At 42.3% G+C, this 19,566-nt stretch overlaps 1 protein-coding gene across 2 annotated transcripts in view; it reads right to left on the bottom strand.

The window, feature by feature from the left end:
• The window catches only part of dnmbp (dynamin binding protein), a 46,975-nt gene that overhangs the window by 25,434 nt on the left and 1,975 nt on the right, over positions 1-19,566 (bottom strand). The window contains exons 2-4 of one of the 2 annotated variants that reach the window (XM_022743385.1): positions 9,017-9,171; positions 7,784-7,906; positions 2,891-5,137 (exon numbers count right to left, since the gene is read on the bottom strand). In XM_022743385.1, coding sequence (XP_022599106.1) covers positions 2,891-5,137; positions 7,784-7,906; positions 9,017-9,161 — 2,515 coding nt within the window. In that variant the 5' untranslated portion in view covers positions 9,162-9,171. Of the gene's footprint in view, positions 1-2,890; positions 5,138-7,783; positions 7,907-9,016; positions 9,172-19,566 lie in introns of those variants that run through there. The other variant, XM_022743386.1, reaches the window with a different exon arrangement.

Below are 19,566 nucleotides of genomic sequence, written 5' to 3'. Positions count from 1 at the left end.
AAAAAGAAAGGGACACTTAATATCGTCCTGCTGAAAGCTTTTGTGTCCGACTAATGTGCTGATAATTACCATATCAAACATATTGCAATGGGCGTGTTCTTGGCTTTTTATCCTTTCCAGCTGCTGAATCTCAGCTACCAATCATGTCACCATCTTCGTCCATTCCCACCTCTAACAGTGTGGCAAATATCAAAGGAGAACCTGAGACTGAATATTTAAATTTATTCCTGTGAAAGCAGGGTGGGAAAATTCCTATAGTGTGATGAGTGAATGGAAACTATGTTTGTTTGTTTTTTGCATAACCCTGAGAGGCACATGCAGTCAATGCAACCTGTTCTTGCCCTCAGGCTGATTCCTCTCATTGACAGACATAAAGATCATGGATCTACCTGCTGATGAGCATTGGAGAGTGACGGATAAAATCTAACAGGACATGAGTCATTTGAATGCAACAAAAGCACAAACAATAAACACAGATATTTACTCATTATTAGTGTATAGTATAATAAGCAACCAATCTCATAGTATCAGATTTCTTTAGTGAGATGAGTCTAAACAAACACTGTGAGAAACTTTGTAAATTAAAAAAAAAATCCAATTAGCATTTCTTTAATAGGCATGAAACTCAAACCTGGAGCAAAGTGTAAAATGAGAAACATTAACATTACAAAGCAGCCTGGTTGTTTCTGTGAATGGCAGTGATTAGACTGAAAGCTTCTAGATGAATGAAGACGTTTGTACGTGTGTGTGTGTGTGTGTGTGTGTGTGTGTGTGTGTGTGTGTGTGTGTGTGTGTGTGTGTGTGTGTCTTTGACAGAGAGAAATAGTGAGCTCTGCTGTCAGATGCAAGCACATCCAACACCAAGTAGCATGTGCAGATTGGAAATGAGCAGTTTATTGATCCAGAATCAATAAGTAAAGCAGGAGTGGGTGATATGGATAACATCCTAGAATAGAGAAACAATTTCAGAAACTGTTTATAGATTAAAATAACCAGAAATGAGTGTCTGTTTTTGTGACACGTGTTCAGGGAATTTCTCTTTTCAAAAATGAAAAAAGTCAAAAATTGTAAAATGGATTACAGTTTTCATATTTCCACCCTGCTTCTCTCACCAAGAAGTAGAATCCTTAGGGGAAAAGTCCATTTGAAACATTCTCAACAATCACTGTCAACGCCCTTAAGCAAGGCACTAAACTACCAACCGCTGCAGTGACTCAATTGAAGTGCAGCTGTAGCTATGAGCAAAAGAGACGCTTAAAAACTGCAATAATACTCCGTCAACACAACAGTGACTGTCAAACAGCACAAGAGTCTGACAAATAGCCTGTCAAACACCATGTTTAGTTCAAGCCTACCTGTCGCTCTGCTGGACCTGGCCTCCCAAGCCAGTCCAAACAGTGTGGAGAGGCGTGCCACGGGCCATGTCACAGCACGCCACAACCACACTTTGGGTCCTGCTCTAAAGCGGGACATAATCTGTCCGTCTCCACTACGGCAAAAAATCCCAAAACCCACACCCACGCTGTCTTCAGTCTCCTTACTCCAGATAATGGAGGGAGATGATGAAAGGCATGGAGTGAAGAAAGTCTGAGGGAGGTGAACGAGGGAGTAAGAGAGACAGAGAGTGGAAAAAGAGACGGAGGCCCTCTCACTGTGTGCAGGAATGTACCTCGTACCTATGTGAAAAAGTGTTGGGCTTCCAAGGACGGCACTGAGCACCAAGATAGTGTGAGCTGGCAACAACAAATTCGAGCGGCTGATTGTGGCACAAGAAGTGTCAGATATATATTTCTATGTCAGGGAAAAATTTAGGAATTTACTGTATCAGCCCAATTAATCAATTACATGTAGAAAGATTGATGAAAGTACAATGGGTTAAAAAAAAAATCTGCAATACCTTTGTTAAAGCAAACCTGCAACTGAATCCTCACATTCAATAGCAGGTTTATAATGGGTGTTTTTGTTGTATTGTGTGAATTCTAATAATTCACTGTATTTTACATTTTTTGAAAATCACATAATGTTTGCCTTTAATTCTGGGATTCAACTGTAGTCAAAGAAAATAATGCAGTAAACTAAAAATCAGTCAAACTAGATGAGATGTAAAAGCTGTTAACTATTAATACCTCTAAACATAATTCAACTCAGACCTAACTGCTTACTTTTCAACATTAACACACACACACACACACACACACACACACACACACACACACACACACACACACACACAAATAAATATATATTAAATACACAATCCTCCTGATCATTGTGGGCAGTAAACAAGGAAACAGTGTTTGTGTGACAGAGGAATCAGAATAACAAGTCAGAGAGGAAATCTGGTAAGTACTGATGTCTCATTTTTAGATTCCTGTTATATTACATTTTGTCTTCAGCGACTTGCATATGAACTAACCTGCAGGCAACGGGGCCTCAGAAGTGAACGATGACATCAACGATAACAAATTCTGCTTTGTTTGTTTTCTCTTCGGCATTGTTTCAATGTAGAGTTAACCCATTTTGCTAGTAAACAGATTGTGGCCTACTTTTTAAAGTCTTTTTAAGTTTTTAGATTCAACCACTTACTATGGGAAAAATCAACCAGCATTAAGTGTTACATCCAATCTACCTTGTCTCCAATATCCGTAAGTTTTATCACTTTATCTATATCTCTAGAAAGCCCACTTGTGGGTCCATGTAAATACTCATAAAACTATCAAATGCCATTGTGGCCCTAAGGGTTTAATGCCCAGACCTTTTCTACTATGTCATTCCTTATCTCTCTCTCCTTTCATTTCCTGTCATCTTAATACTGTTCATTATCCAATAAAGGCATGAAAGGCCCAAAAGAACACCTTTCCCACCCTGATGCACTCTCCTGCAGTCTTACCTTGTAGCTGCTGCTGCTCCAGGGCCAGCGTCTCCAGCGTGTAGTTGCAGAACTCCAGATTCTCCATGGCTTGCATGCGGGCTGTCTCATCATCCTCCTCCTCCAACATGGCCCTGAGCTCCTCCGCCGTGTGCGCGTATGCCTCCATGTCGTGCTCAACCTCTTGCAGCCGTAGCAACAGCTGGTACCTCTCCTCCTCTTCCCTCTGTCTCTGACTCTCCAACTCCATCTCTCTCTCCAGCTCTTTCTCTTCTTCCAGCTGGCACTGGATTTCATGTTCCTGGGCAGCTGCGAGGTCGCCGAACTCCGCCTGCCCTTCCGTTATATCGTCGAGAAGGTTTACAGCTGGTTCGTCAGGGGTGTAGAAGATGGGGCTGCCGGTTGGAGGAGCAGCGTTTTGTCTCGGGCAACGAGGAGGGGGACGTGGAGCAGGACGGGCTGGTTTGTATGCAGCCGGGGCTTGGGGACGCAGGACTCTAGGGCGAGGGGGAGGAGGGCGGAGGGTCCTGCGCCTCTCTAGTGAGGAAGAGGCAGACTTAGATTGCAAGAGGTGGGACACCGGAGAGTGTGAGGAGCCTCGGATAATATCACTTTCATCGCTATACTCCAGAATGGAAAAGTGTCGTGAGATAGGGGACTGCTGGCTCAGGTCAACGACAGACGACATGTCCCTTGAAGCACCAGAGCTCATGTTGGAATCGATGTACGAAGTCGTCAAGCTTTTCTCGAATTCAAAAAGCTGCTGTGTAAGCTTGGCCTCCAAGTCACCGGCTGAGGTTGCTAGGGCATCTAAGGTGATGGATGTTGGCATCATCCCGTTGTAGCCGCGCACCGACTGCTGGGAATGTGTCCGTGTCTCAGCGCCGCCCATCATCATATCAGCATCACTGACACTAGCGTGGCGAGTCAGCTTCTTCTGTTTATGGGCTTCGACAAGGTTAATTAACGCCTGGCCGAGACTGGCGCCTCTGATGTTGGTGGCGGCACCGTCCGCTGGTGGCCTCTTGTAGTGCCTGCTGTCTTTAGACAAACCAGAACGAGTGCTAGGGAGGGTTAGGCTATGAGTTAGTTTGGACTGTAACGGCCGGGTGTTACCATTTGTGTGGTTGGACCGATTTGTGCCAGAAGACGAGCCATGCTGCCTGTGGCTATGTGCAGGAAGGCTAGGCCGAGGTGGGAGTCTGGGCCTTGCTGGAGGAGTGGATTTGGGTCTCTCAGGCCCTCTTTGTGCTGGGGCGACAGGTCTACGAGGCTGAGAGTCTGGCCTGCTACCCCCTTCTCTCTGCGCTCGGTTGTTAGTTTGAGCCCCGGCGCTTTTGTTTTCACTTTGCCACCTCTGCTCCTCAGTCCTCTCAAAATAATCCAGGTCCCACACTGTGTGATCCTCATACGTCCTCCAGTCAGGGTCATCCTCTGCCCCATTGGGACATGAATGATCTGGGCTGTATTCAGAAGAGCAGCTGTTCTCCTTGTCTTCTTCTGGTTCGACAACATTTGTTTCTTCCGCTGTTTTCTGCCCGCCGTCGTCTATTTTGACAAAACGATGAGGAAAAATACCCCGCTGCCCTCTCACCTCCCCCTCCAGCCAACCGTCTTCCAACGTGCTTATAACACGTATGCGGTCCCCCACATCAAAGTCCAACTCACCGGGCTCCATGGCCCGAAACTCATACAGTGCCACTCCATAGACACCGCCCTCCTCCTCTTCCTCTTCTTCTACTACATCCTCCTTTTGCTCCTCTTCCTCTCTCAGAAAAACCTCCCCTTCTTCCACACCCTCTTCCTCAGTGCCCTCCCCTGCATCATAAGGGTCCTCGTAGCTAAATTGTTGAGGGTCATCGTTCAAATACTGGCAGTCCACGGGCTCCTGTGGAGATCGAAGGGGAGCAAGGAGCTCCACAAACCCCTCTGGGAAGATTCCCCTGCGGCCCTCCAGCTCCCCCTGGAACCAGCCCGGCTCGGGCAGGCCTGTGATGATGATCAAGTCCCCCTCGCGGAAGTCCAGCTCCTCATTAAGCTGTGCATGGAGGTTCATAAGTGCCCGGGCCTGGCCTAGAGCGTAGGGTGGGAGCTCTGAAGCCTGGGCCTGAGCTGAGCGCTCAGACAGCTGCCTGGAGCGACCTGAAAGGTTCAGCTCCTTCACACACGATGTGGGGAAGAGACCACGGACGCCCCAGGCATTACAGCCACGTTGCCATGTTTCTCCGAGGTCCATGGACCCTCCTGCCTCTCTGACTACTACATCACCTAGAAAGACACAGAGTAAAGACTGCGTTTAATCTTCATAATGCTGATAGGAGTCACATGAAGGAAAATGTTTTCAGTCATAGTTAAATGCTAAATAAAAAGTTGCACGTTCTAAAATCAGTGAGTTTTTGTTCTCATGTGTTTCATTCTCATTTGAAACATATTCTTTGTGATTTTAGCAAAACAGAACAGAGGGGAGCTGTGGGCACTGAGAGAGACAAAGCAGGAATGCTTCTGCATATAAAAGGTAATGAAAGCAGACACAGGCTGCCCTATTGGTTGCTCTAATCAATCTACAGTATATTGTTTATATTCTCTAATTCAGCCAGTTCCGTAATTAGCAAACTAAAGAGCAAGTCCAGAGTCTGTGTTTGTGTGGAGGCGACAGGTGATCCTGGCAGAGAGCTCCATAGGCGTACTCTGCACTGCTGGGCTGAACTGGACATAATGGCTCAAGTAGCTTTGGTCACACTAAGGTGACATCTAAGCTATTTCAGATCACCTTCATTATTGCATTTCTAATAACTTAACTGGAGTCGGCACTGCTGCTAATGTATCAGGAGAATCAGGGATTAAAAGAATGTCGACTGGTCAGGCAGAAGTCATGGAGGTCACATTCCAAAGACCTGCGGCTCCACCTCCCATTGTGTCTGCGACCACGACTGGAACACTGCCAATACCCCCATGGACAATCATACTGGAAATGAACATTTCCACTCTCAGACAGCCAGTAAGGACTGTTTCCTATTTTTCCTATGATCCAGGAAATGTATCTTATTTATGAAAAAAGCAAATACTGAAATATTGTTATTGAGTAAATCTGATCATGGTTTAAATCAAGAATAAGATATAAAGTAAGAGATATAATGTGAAAAGTACAATGAATGAATTACTGATTAATTACTTAACATAACAGGGGCTGTTGAAGAGCAGAAGTGTGAGTTCCCATTGTGGACTCAATGTGTTTTAACACAACCAGCAGTGTTCTACTAAATTAATATAAGATGTTTATTCTGTTCAAAGCAACTTTTAATCTACAATTCAAATATATCTTTTCACAATACTTTAACTACAACTACGACTACTGCTAGCACTTCTAATGGCATTAAAAGACAGCAATAAAAAGTTTTACCAATGTGAAGGATTGCTGCAAACATCAGTGTCGTATGCCTGAGAGTTTTGTTGAATGAAAAATCATAAAAAAAAACCCAACAACAACAACTGATGCAATCATGTCAGAAGATTCAGGAATGTGAAAAGAAAACAGTAAGTCAGCTGCAGATAGTCTCTGTAGGCTTCAGTCTGGCATCTGGGGACATCTAGTGGGGAGTTCTGGAAATTAACCATGTGTGTTGTGTGTCACCATTGTGTGTGTCACGATGTTTTTATTCTTTTCTCCAGAGAACAAAAATTCTACAAATTTAAAGTAGGAATAAAATCATTGAGAGCTGCGTGTCATCACGCAGTAAATTTATACAGAAACCCAAATACATGTAGATGGCTATAAAAATCTAAATTATTACTAATTAGCTTATTGGACAATTTAAGATTTATGATGAGTGAGAATTTTCACATTTGTTCATTCAGTGTTTTTTTAATTAAATGGATTCTATACCAATGAGAGGAAAGTTTTGATTATTCCATTTATAAACATATGATAGACTCGCCACTGAGGCTGATAAGAAAATACCATTCCTTTCACGAATCAATGTTAAGTTAATGGCTAGTTAACAAACAGTTTGTATAAACATTAACTCCAAAACTAGAAACCAAATGATACAAAATCTGATGCAAACCTGCGTCTGTTCCTGATTCTGAATGTAATGTTTTATTGAAAACTTACAGTAAGTAAGGTTTCTTTAAATTTTACTCATTTTCATGGCGTCGGTCTCCTCTGGCTGCATTAAGGAACCTTTCTTTTTTCCTAATCAATTTTCAAGAGAAGCTCCACCAGATATTACTGAACAGGTTTGATCCTTCGCTAATGTTTTCCTTCATTTGGGTTAGAACTGTTTCTCTGATCATGTGTATAACATGCACATACTCTTAAATAGTTATTTCCCTTCAAAAGAAGGAAAGAAAAACATGCTGTATACCTTGTCTCCATTCACTGTGATCAATCCAATCAGGGCTTCCTTTGTTACAGTGTGACTTGTATGTCAATTGATTATGTTCATAAAGCTAATACAACACTACTAGAACTGAATGTTGCGCAAGAAAAAAACAAACAAATTGTGTTTTTTTTTTCCAAACTCGCAACATTCAACTCAAGAGTGGGTTGGTTGCAGTTTGTGGCAGTGGAGATAAGGTAACAGTCAATGTGACAGTCAGGTCACGAGGTCCAACACAACACAGCTGCACTACAACACGAGACGAACAATTTACCTGAGCACAGCCACATCAACAAGAAGCGTTAAGCTGAGTGAGAGAACACGGCCCGTTAGAGTTACAAACAGTGCTATTCAAAACACAGAGGCCTGGCTTGTGTTGCATCCAGGTGTCATATGCAAAGCATCAATTTAAAAAAATATAACAGAGCCCGTTCATGGTCTGATAACAAAATTCTTTGTGTTTTAGACCACAAACAGTGACTGATCTGGTCTTGATTTAAATTTGAATGTATGAGTGCATGCAGCAGGTCCATACCTCTCTTCAGAGACAGGTTGCCTGGCTCTGCTGAGCTGAAATCATTGATGCATACGTAGAGTTGGTCTCCAGGCTTGGTGCTTGGGATGGTAACCTCTTCCACAAAGGTGCTGGGGAACTGACCTGAGGACGGGACATAAGAGTTGAATGACATCATGCAACCAGGTACACCCTCGACTTCTCTTTCCTCAAGAAAATGGCATGATCGACAATTATAGCTTCCTCAATTTTTCTTCTTCAGAATGTCCTATAATCAGTTACTGTATGTTCACTCACTGACATGCACGTTACTATCTTGATGTAGTATCCCAGTCCAAGTATGATAACTTGGGAATATCTCACATGTAGGTGTGTGTCGGTATCAGCAACTAGCCTGTGCGTGTGTATGCACTGGAATCAGTATCTGGAGAGAATCAAAGTGCAGTTTGATGACAGCTACATCAGGTTCTATAAACACGATGTGTCATAGATGTATTGATATGATCAGTGTTTTCCAGGAGCGGCTGCACAAGCCCTCGCTCACTTCCCCTCTGCACTTCCTCTATCATCTTAAGTGACGTTCGACTCTTGGAAAACATAAGTGGATTTCTCAGAGTTTGACCCTTCAAGGGCAGGGGAAGCACGGGAACAATGATGCACACTTCAGGCTCACGTCTCTGCCTAGGATGCATTGTGATTTTTCAGCGATTTCTCTGCGCACCGTCTGACTGAACATAACACTTTTTGGACATTTACTGAAAGTAATCCATCAGCAGTACATTATTTCTTACTTTTCAGATTAGTTTTAATTCTCAATCAATTCTCAATTATGAGACCTGCAGAAGGGCAACATCGTTTCATTCTTAATCTTCTGTACCTCTCAAACCCTGCCCCCTTACATCTACAAGTGGCCAGTTATGGATGTATGCTGTAATGCATTACAAAATCATAAAGGAAGAGAAGAAAGGCTTTAGAGAGCACTGGTGGACAGCATCATTTGGCAAGTGGGAGCTGAATCTGTACAGATCCAGTTTTAGTAGATATTGTACTATCAGTGCAGCTCTAGAGATAATTACATTAATTAGGCTTTAGAGCAGAATTGAAAAAGCGCCAAAATGAAGTTTCCCACCATAAGATTTCTCCCTGTAGTTGTTGCATCAGGCTGAAGTTCTTTGTGGTGACCAAAATGCCACTGAACAGAACTACTCAACCATACACGTTTATCCAGAGTATTAATGACCTCTGACACATTACCTGTGACTCCATCTTTGTTACCAAGCAACCAGAACTCATCCACGACACTGAGCACCTCGATGACATCACCGGTGAAGAGTGGCAGCTCCTCAGAGACGCTGGGGAGAAACTCAAACACGGCACGCACCACCTTCCCTGCTTCCATCACTCATAACCTGCAGAGGCAAAAGGAGAGAGACACATGGAGATTAAAAGATAATGTTTTAATATTCAAATTAATATAGGAACTTACACTGAATGGGGACAAGTAAATATACAATTTAGATGAACAGCCAAAAGTTTAAAGTGCAAAACCTTAATAAGAAAATTTCAATACAAAGTTTTTTCCCATGAGGGAATGTGTTTCAGTTTCTTAATAAGACACACTGTTCGAAATCCTCACCATACAAATCAACAAATGCATTGCAGAGCTTTCGTGAAACATCACCAAATGAAAAGGGAAGTGAGAGCGTGAGAAACCAGCAAAAGAAAGGAGAGACAAAAGAACGAGAAAAGCAAAAGCGAGAGCTATACTTAAGGAGGCTGGAGGACATTCCTCAACACTTCTCTATCCTTCTCCTGTTTTCCTAAGTGTCACTGCGGCTCCGCGCACTCCGGATTAGGCAACACCTTACAGTACATATTATATATCACACACACATCATACGTCAAGTCAAGTCAAGTCACTTGATGCTGCATTTATGCTTCGAGTCACCGCTTTCAGCCACTGCTCTGATGTTAGTTACTCTCCGTTTTGTATGAAAACTTATGAATCATGTCATTTCAGCAGGTCGAGGCAACATGAAGTCATCAGGTCACGTCTCATGTTGCAGCTAAAGCCTCATTAATCCTGCGTCTATTAGTTGGATCAATAAAACAAATACACAACCTAAATAAATAACACTAAGATGGATACTTAATAAAATCACATTTACCAGCTCCTGCGCTTTTCAAATGAGTCAACATCTGACACTGGATGAGTTTGCATTTGTAGATACCGACAACATAATCAGAATATAATCATGTGTGAGAAGAATCCTTAGGTTTGGGAAAAAAAACAACTGCATTCATCACTTTCAGTAATGAAACACTTGGTGCAAATTTGTGCTCCGTTGCCGACTACTTCACTTATTAGTAAAATGAGCAAACACACACAAAACAACACAAAAATTGCATTTAATAAGTATCTGAGCAGCCCTCGTGTATCATTATCTGGAGACAGACTAACCACAGGTGGGGATGGACACGTTGAAAGAGACAGGAAACGAGAGAAGAGGGTTGTAGTTCGCCACAGTCAATGGGGCCTCTGTTAAATGGGCCCACGGAGCCGAGGGGGGAGAGGGACAAGACTCTATCCCAGATCAGTGCCACAGTCTCTGGGGTGGAGACGCAGCTCAGGTTATCCTGGATGTTGAAGTGGAGGTAGATAGAGGGGGACAGATGACCAGCATTAATAAAAGGAGTGTGTGTGTGTTTGCTCGTGTGTGTGTGTGTAGTTGTTTGCTTCTCAGTGAAGCTTAAGGAATACTTGCAGGTTCACTGTTCACTGTGTGATAGGTTGTGAACTCAACACCGCACAGTGTTAAGGCCACAATGAAACCCAAGCCAAGGCTTTAACTAATGCAAGCCAAAGGGAGGTGTCCAGTGAGCAACCATAGCCAATGAGCACTGACAGGGTGTCTGTCCATTTAAACGGCATGATAAGTGTTGCTTATTTTCTTTTTGTGCAGTGTTGTGCAAAGTTGATTATCACATTCAGATAAAGCTGGACGCTGAACAAATTACAAAATGAGCAATAACCAAAGTTAGTTACTATTTACTGAGAACTAAACTTATCTCACTCATCGGGACTGCATGTGTGTAGTTTAATCAGATTTGACTGACACTGGCCTGATTACACAAGTAAACAAACCAACAGCTTTCATCAGATTTTCATTAAATGTTGCTAAATCCTGCCTGGTGCATGGAGATCATCCCAGTAAATCACTGGACGCCTCCTTTGTTGTGACTCAACAACTCCAGGAAACTACTGCCCACTAACTGAAATCATCTGTGCTCTCTAATTTATTTTTGTTGTTTAATTTTTTTTTTTTTTTTAATCACCCCTGTAGAGTTAGTTCCCCATTCATTGAAGAAGTAGGTTTAAGACATCATCAGTGTATAGCTGATAAAACTCAGTGGTCAGGCTGTCTGGACCGGAGCTTTTTAGCCTGTATCCACTTCTCTTTTTTGATCTCACCAACAAGAGAAATAAAATAAATGGACTTAAAACACAGTTATGCTACAACTTTCATCAACTTTCAAGATTTTCTTCAGTTACTGTATTAATACCACCATGTTCAAACTGAGTTCCACCTGCTTCAAACCGGCAAGAAAAGCACAGATGAAACAAACAAATACAAATAAAATGTGAAATGAAAAGAATTTTTGTGCGTTCATGTAACATCAGTCTGAGAGAATAGGGTTCTCAGGCCCTCTAATATTGTTTCTCAGGGCAGTGTGAACATGAGGCGTGACTCATCCTTCTCCTTATCCCCAGTTCAAATGAAACAATAGCTGCCAGTCAGACACCGTGGTGAATTAAACATGTCCTGACACGCAGACAGGTGACAACACATCACCCATCTGTGATCAGTGGTTTCCACCAAACAGCGAGTGATAATGATCTACCCAGCAACTCAAACCCTGAACCACTGTGCCTGTGTGAACGAGACCACTTCCTGTTAACCAATTCTTAAACATTGACGGCTTGGATACAAATACGTGCATCTGTGTGTTTGGCAGGTTAGGTAGGTCTCTCTCAGGACGCTGGGTGCTCACACAAACAGCCAATTTGTGTGGATTTGTGTGGAGTCAAAACACATAATGTCTTTCTCTCTAACTTTATACGCTGAGGAAGCGCTGTGCCAGAAAACGTTGTGACATGAATTCAAAAGAGCATGACAGGAGGCCACACCACAGATAGAGGCATTTACAACGGAACACATCACAAACCACAAATGAAACCATTTACTCTTAAAGTCTTGCATTTGCATCACTGTGTGACTGCACAGCTGGGCCTTTACAAGGCTCAGCCAATTCGAGTTGTGTAGCTTACAGACATGAAAGCAGAGAGTCTACTGACCAGCCACACGCCAACTTGACACAGATCAATATGCTGCTTTGGAAATTCAAGTGAAAATCAGTGATTTTGTGCCTCTTTTTTAGGATAAATGTAAGCAAATTAAACCATGATCTAAACATGTGTTATCACACTTCTCAAAATAATGTCTATAAAGTGCACTGCTATCTGATGTCAACAGGAACTAAGCTTATAACTGCATTCTCTACGGCTGCATTTGAGAGGATCAATATGTTGTATGAAATATTTCAACAGACCTCCATTTTTTTTGAGAGACAGTACAAGGTATAGACCTCTCCCTGTTCCTGTGTAATGGCGCAATGTCAGCGCAATCACATTTATTCCTTGCGCGGTCCGGCCTGCCGTCACCACAGCTGAGCTCACAACCAACGCCCAGAAAACTAAACCTTCTGTCCACCTGACTGCAGCACCGGGACCTGCAAAGAGTCACTGCAGCTTTCTTGCAGTTAATCCTCAGATTTGCATCCAGCCAGACAAGCTCCTTAGTGTTATTTATGGCTCTGTCAGTGTGTCAGTGGCCCCCTGCGCTCTGTGACTTTTACACCTTGCTCTGGCAGATGACAGCATGTGACAACGCTGTTCAGTTTTCCAATGACACTGAGGCCACATACGGTAGTTTAATATTTGTAGTTTGTATATTTTAAAAAATTACTCAGAAGTGTTTTCACTGTTAGTGAATAGGAAAGTGCTCTCAGATGTTTGGACCCCAGTAATGTTAGCTGCACTGTTGCATTTAGGACCAAAAATAAAAAAAAAGTTAAGCTTCCCTTTAATATTCCATACCAGATCTCCTTGGTGACGCCCAGTTTAATGCCTCAGTATGACTATAACATCACTATGAGGCTCTGGTTCAAACACGTCTCAGTCTATTTAACTAAAGAGAGTGATTAGTTTCAGTTTCTATCTGGATAAATCTTGTTCATTCTACTTCTTGTAGGCCACAATCCCATTTCCATTAATCATTAAATTTATTATTATAAAACATCCCAAATTAGAGATTAGGGATAATACAAAAAATGTGTTCATACTCCCAGATTATGCCAGCAGAAGTATGGTGTTGTTGGTTCTATCCAGTCTGTTCCAAATACCAAAACACCAGATTCACATCATCAGAAATGATCAAAAGCATACATGTGCTTCACGTTTGAATTTGTCAGTGGCAAACTCTGACTCATAACGGCACCAGCAGAGGACCATTTTGTCTGTGTTTAGAAAAAAAGAGAGGGAAAAACAGGGTCACGTCAGGAGTAGCAGGCGTGTCCCGAGGAAAACATTTCAACTAAGATGGTTGTATTGTACCAGTGCCAGAATGCACCAGATTTCTGTGCTTCCATCAATGGAATGAATCACACAGACAAACCTCAGTATGGGTATCTAAACAAGAAACTACCTCCACAGATTTTGAGTTCATCAACGCACTGGACGAGTAAGTGTTAAATGTTTACCCACCGACTGCAGAAGAAGGAAGGAAAAGTACAGGGGGCATTTCACTAACTGAAAGATCTTCAGGTGTGTCTCTTCTTTTATGATATATAAGGTCCTGATAAGCACAGGGACTCTGATCAAGACTGAGTATGCTCAAACAAGCTCCTGATAATACACTAAGTGCAACAAGGATGGATTATTATATCACAAAACTGTTATATTAATCACTGTAGCATCATAACGTGTTTTATTTTGATGCTTCAAACCTTCAGCTTCTACTACAGTAATTTCAAACCAACTCCTGAACACTTTCAGAAAACACTAATGACATGATACAATAACAGTGATTATTTTTCTTTTTAGGAGAGGGTGAATGAGACAGTGTGACTGTGTCTTCCACTTGGCGCTGTCCTGGAGAAAGTAACAGGATTACGACAGACAGCTAAGTCAACAGCTGACAGAAACACACACACACACACGCACACGCACGCACGCACAAACTGTACATATACTCACACACATCTCACAGCTGACAGCGGGACAAAGCAACAGCTGTCCGACCTGAGACATGGCCCTGGAACCATCATCGGCCTTTACTTAACTATCCCTGCGTGTGGATTTGTGTGTGTTTCCAAACATATGATCAGCGTAAGATGCAATTTAAACAAAGCTATAGCTAAACAAAGCTACTCTGAAAGGTTTCCATGTCACCTAAATGTCAAAAGGGATAAAAAAAGAAAGATTATTTGTTGTAAAGAAAATAAGGAAATAAAACAAGGCATTATTTTATGTAATGCTATTTATGTCAAGACAAGATAAACTGGCAATAATGCTTGGTACAATCATATCTTTATCTTTAGACTATACAGACCAAAAATACAATTCATTATCATCATTGATTCATATGGAATACTTGCAATTTAAATTCCAAGTGTAAAACTGCTAAGAAAAACTGCAATGAGATGCTGTCCTCAAATCTTTCAAGCCCTTTATACTGAACATACTTATAATTGTAGAGCTGTAGTAACTGGTCCAGCTCTGCCATTGCTGCAAGGCATCTCAAGTTTTCCTGCCCATACAGGTGCATTAGGGTGAGTGCCGAAACACGGTGTTGGTGCAGAGCGGAGGAAGTGGGATCTGCTGACTGCCTCTATCTTTTATTGAACAGTGTCATCTGATGCCAACAATGAAGCCGCTGCCTCATTATCTGTCCGCCTGCCAGGACCAGGCTCACACCCATGCACAAACCATGTGCCATTCATCCTATTCAGATATCCTGAAATGGCACGACTGGCACGTGCCTGTGTATGGATGTCAACACACACACAGACAGACAGACAGACACACACACACACACACAGACTGGTAGAATCCTATGGAGTGAGCTGGATGACAGCTGATGTCTTTTGATACCGATTGTTTACTGTGCAGCGGAGTGTGTCGACCTCCCACCCAGAATGCTGAGTCCACTGAAAAGCGTTCACCTCGAAAACAACATCACCAAAGCAGGTGGGCAGCCAGCGGACGGTTCTGGATATTAAAACCCGCGGGACATCTGTCGCTCTCCCTTTGACCGTCTAGTGTTTCAGCACATGTGATGGGGGACGGGGGGAGGGGGAGAAGGAGAACGCTCGGAGTAGCTGACAGTTGTCAACACAAGTCATGTGGTTTTCTAGCCCTGTGTTTATAGAGTCAGGGCCTCACAGACCCCAATGCGCCATCATGGTATCCACAATTTAGATATGAGTTATGTTTATTCAGTGTTACACACAAAATGTAGCACCAATATATAAATAAATGTCATAACTGGCTAAAGTGGTTGAAATCTGAATGAACATAACTTTATCCTCTGGGACTATAAACACAAAACTATATGACATGACTTCTGCTGGATGGGTGGTCTGATCCACACTGGGACTGAATTTTCATGGATTTATTCTCTTCTCTCTATGTTTGGTCTACAAAATGTCAGTTTTAAAAACATCTTAAAGTCCAAGGTTACACTTTACAATAGCTTATTATAAACGACAAACACTCCACAACCCAAAGATATTCAGTTTACGATCCAAAAAGACCAAGAAGAGAACCAAATCCTCACAACTAAGAAGCTGTAATGAGGAAATGTTTGGCATTTTTGCTTGAAAACAGACTTAAATGGTTCATTTTTATCAAATAAATTTGGATTTATTATTATTTGGACTAATATGTTCAACTCTTCTCCACATTCCATGTAATGTTCCAGGTTTAAATGCAGCCCCGGGCCTTTCCTGCATGCCACACCCCCAGTTTTTGCCATTCATTTCATCTTTTATCTATCTTATGAGGGCAATCCTCCAATATATATATATATATATATATATATATAAACCTAAGATTAACGATGGTACCACATTGTGCTCTAATGTCATTGATCTAAACAACAAGTAAAAGTCAGGACAGCGACGACAGCAGTCTGGCTTTAAAGTGCATTTCAACCAGATGAGGCAGCAGCACTACGTGGCCTCAGCCAGCTGGATGAAAAGAACACATCTGGCGAGCTGACTCAAATGCCTAAAGATGCCAAACTCTGTTGAAATATTTGGCGAAGTCGTCTCTTCCACTCAAACACGTGAACAGTAAAAATGTAGAGAGAGACGGTTGCAGAGGCATGCAGACATACTTTACTGTACTGTACTGTACTGTACGCGAACATGCCCACTCTGCATTTCAATACAAACCATCGCTGTAGGTGAAACAAAGCCGACTTTGTCACAAGGCCAACATCAATACACATTCAAACTGCTTACATGAAGAGACGGGAAGGACTATTCCTTCTATTTACAATAGCACAAACAAAATGCTGACTTCTGTGGAGAGGATGACATGTCAGTTTGTCTGGAATAAAACTCCCTATGACACATCTATCACTTTCCTACTGGCCCCAGGTGAAACATATGGCACTCTTGGAGGGGTGTGATGAATACACTAGCCCTATAAAATAATCCCCGGTTAGCCGACACAGGTCTTGTAATACAAAGCAACTATTACTTTCTTTTCTGTCTGACAATTAACTGAGTCAGGGCAGGACAAGCCCATGCACTATCCCTTTGAAACCAGTCATCTTCAACTCCAATGAATGTCTGCAGCCAGTCCTGTCTTGTTCATATCTCCTCGGTTTTGTGGCATAGCTGAAATATTTCAAGTTAAAGAGTTTAAAAAAAAAAGACGGATGGAGTGAATACAGCTAATTTTCATTGTCTTTAAATATTTGAAGCAGATTTACAGGAAAATTCTAAAGTGTTGCTGCTGAATGTGGTGGAAAACCCCGGGTGGGTTCTTGTAAAAGACTGGAAACACTCTTTTTGGCCGATCAACTGATCTAAATCCGCTTCCGGCCTCACATTTTCATTCACTTTGTTTTCCAGCATCTCTGCAGTTTAGCAGGCTCTCCTCCAGGGAATGTGCTTCATCCTTCTTCCCACTTCATCCTGACTTTTTCTTCCTGTCCATAACTCGCCTCACTCCCATATTTGTTTCTCCATTCCTTTTCACAATCATGCACGTGTTGAGTATCAATGGCTTGTATGACACAGACACAAGTATACAAGACACTGGGTGGAACCGCTCCTTTGCATAAACATTTCCACAGTGAGGAGGAGAGCTCGGATGTCTGTGCTCAGAGGGCAGAGGGCTGCGTTGCCAAGGATACACGGATCTGTTTGGACGGCAGAGGGTTTTCCCTTAGAGGACCCCAGAGGTGCCCAAGGATATGCCGCACCCTTAAAATATAGCTGAGCCCTAATAGTTTGCATATGAGCTGTTACATAACGCGATCTCTGCCTTGGAATCACATCATGACATGCCTTGCAGAAACACGATCAGTTCATGGGTAGTAAATAAGTGTTGGAAAAATCCACTCGAACACAAAATTCTCACAACTTCTTCCCAAAGTTTTAGGCAATTCAGGGTGAGCTAAGGACGTTAACAAGAGACTGCCAGGATGGCAAAAACGTAGCTTGCTTCGATGAGTTTTCCTAACTGCTTGCTGACATGTTTGTGAATCAACTCTTGGGGCAACTGGTACTGGGACTGGCCTGGAGTTATGGGACTGTAACACCAGGCCCAAAGGAATTCAACAAAACTGCCCAAACTACAGCACTGCCAGCCACATCAATCGTCAAATGGTCACATACTTGACAAGAGGATACGGAAGAGAAAATACACGGATTGCTCTCAGTTTTCAGAACTAATGATACGCATTTATATAAAGCTTATTTAGGGTGTAAACGTTCAACAAAGCGACAGAGAGAGAGAGAGAGAGAGTCTACAGAGATACTACACATCGTAAATGTTACTGTCCTTAAGATTTTATGGGACAATAAAACTACTATTTATCATCATTTTGTACCAAGCCCAAATGCCATTACGATTTCCAGAAGGGTAAGTAGTTCAGTAAGATCAGGGTAAAGCTTTGAGTCTCATGTCATTGACAATTCAATGGCAAACCAGTTGCTCTATGTATGTTGTACAATATCTAACACTGTATGGTGGCCAAAGGGTCATTGGCTAAGGTGGATGACATATAAGATGTCATCTGTGTATATCATTGAAGTCTTGACGCAATGAATCATACATGCGGGGATAATGCTGCACACTTTTCTCCAGTCACCTCTCAAAGTTGTACACACAAGTAGCTGTGTGAAGAATGAAGAAACAGAGCTTCGAGAGAGGAGTTCAAATCTTGTTTTCTCACCTCCGCACACTTAACCTGCGTGAAGTAGCCGTTTTACCGGGATTGCCAATTTTGAAGGGTGTCAACACTTACCAGAAAATAGCTTCCTTGATTTTAATGTCATATGGTTGGGTGGGAGGTTTAAATGATTTGACTGGCTACAAATAATTAGAGCATCTACCCAATAGCATGTTGGCTCTGAAAGTAACAGCTGACTGTGCAGATTGCTGAGTGCTTTCTTGTTTAGTCTTCTTACAAACATGAACAACTCTCAGTTTCTCCGCCTCCATGGCTGTTTGTCTCAGTTTGTTTGTCTGACCTTGTCTTTAGAGACTCTGATATTTTTAGACTTAAAACAATGTATAGTGCTGTTGCACATTTTTGCACAATTATGGATCCTGCTTTTGTATTAAAGCATCTTTCCTCTATTCTTTCTAAATAAAACCCTGAATCATTGAGTTTACTTCAATAACATTGAAGCCAAAATGCAAAGTCAGTGTATCAGCTGAGGAGCTTGGCATCATCTTGATCACCATCAGTCGGCTGAAACTCCAAGGTAACTTCCTTAATTCACTCTTATTATATCTCAGTATCACTCATCACTTCTGTCTTTGTAGCGTCTGCTCATACCAGCTGAAAACTCATCGTGCCCCTTTTCACATCCAGTTCAAATCAAATTAATCCTCCTGTCCTTTTGCTGCCTCTTCAGCCAAGCTAACTAATACTGTGCTGCCTGCAAAGAACGTAAGGAATGTTGTCATTTTTTAACGTCTGAGCCGTGGCTTCTCTCTGAAATGATGGCGCATTACACAAGAGGATGAAAAATTGAACTTTCCTGTTTCATTCCCATGCATCAAGTTATTTTTATTATTGCTTTTTTGCTCTGCTTTACATTCTGTTCTGCCGCTGTGGCTTGGAGTGCCTCTGCCTGCCTGCCATAATATCACAGCACAGAAAAATCCTGTGACAGTGATAATTTATGTTGCTATTACAATATACACAATTATATGTGTCGTTGGATTTATTGGAAAAGCGACCGCAGAGTGTTTGTGTGACACGTAATACATTCAAACTGACACAAACATCTCGAGTTTCTTTGTCACCAAGTGCTGATACGGGTCCCTGTTGCTGGCGTTCAATAATTCAGTGAGTGGGATGTGTGTGTGTGCATCCAAAATCCTGACTAGGCACTAAATAAAAACATAAACAGGACAACTAAAGAAGCAACTTTCTGACTAAATAGTTCGCCGGGTGCGACTCAGATGAAGGAATACGCTTTCATGTACAGTGCTC

Source organism: Seriola dumerili, unplaced genomic scaffold (assembly GCF_002260705.1).
Source record: "Seriola dumerili isolate Sdu_G_001 unplaced genomic scaffold, Sdu_1.0 BDQW01000068.1, whole genome shotgun sequence".
NCBI lineage: Eukaryota > Metazoa > Chordata > Actinopteri > Carangiformes > Carangidae > Seriola > Seriola dumerili.
Note: the sequence above shows the minus strand (reverse complement) of the source record. Positions and strands in the feature narration are given on the sequence as shown.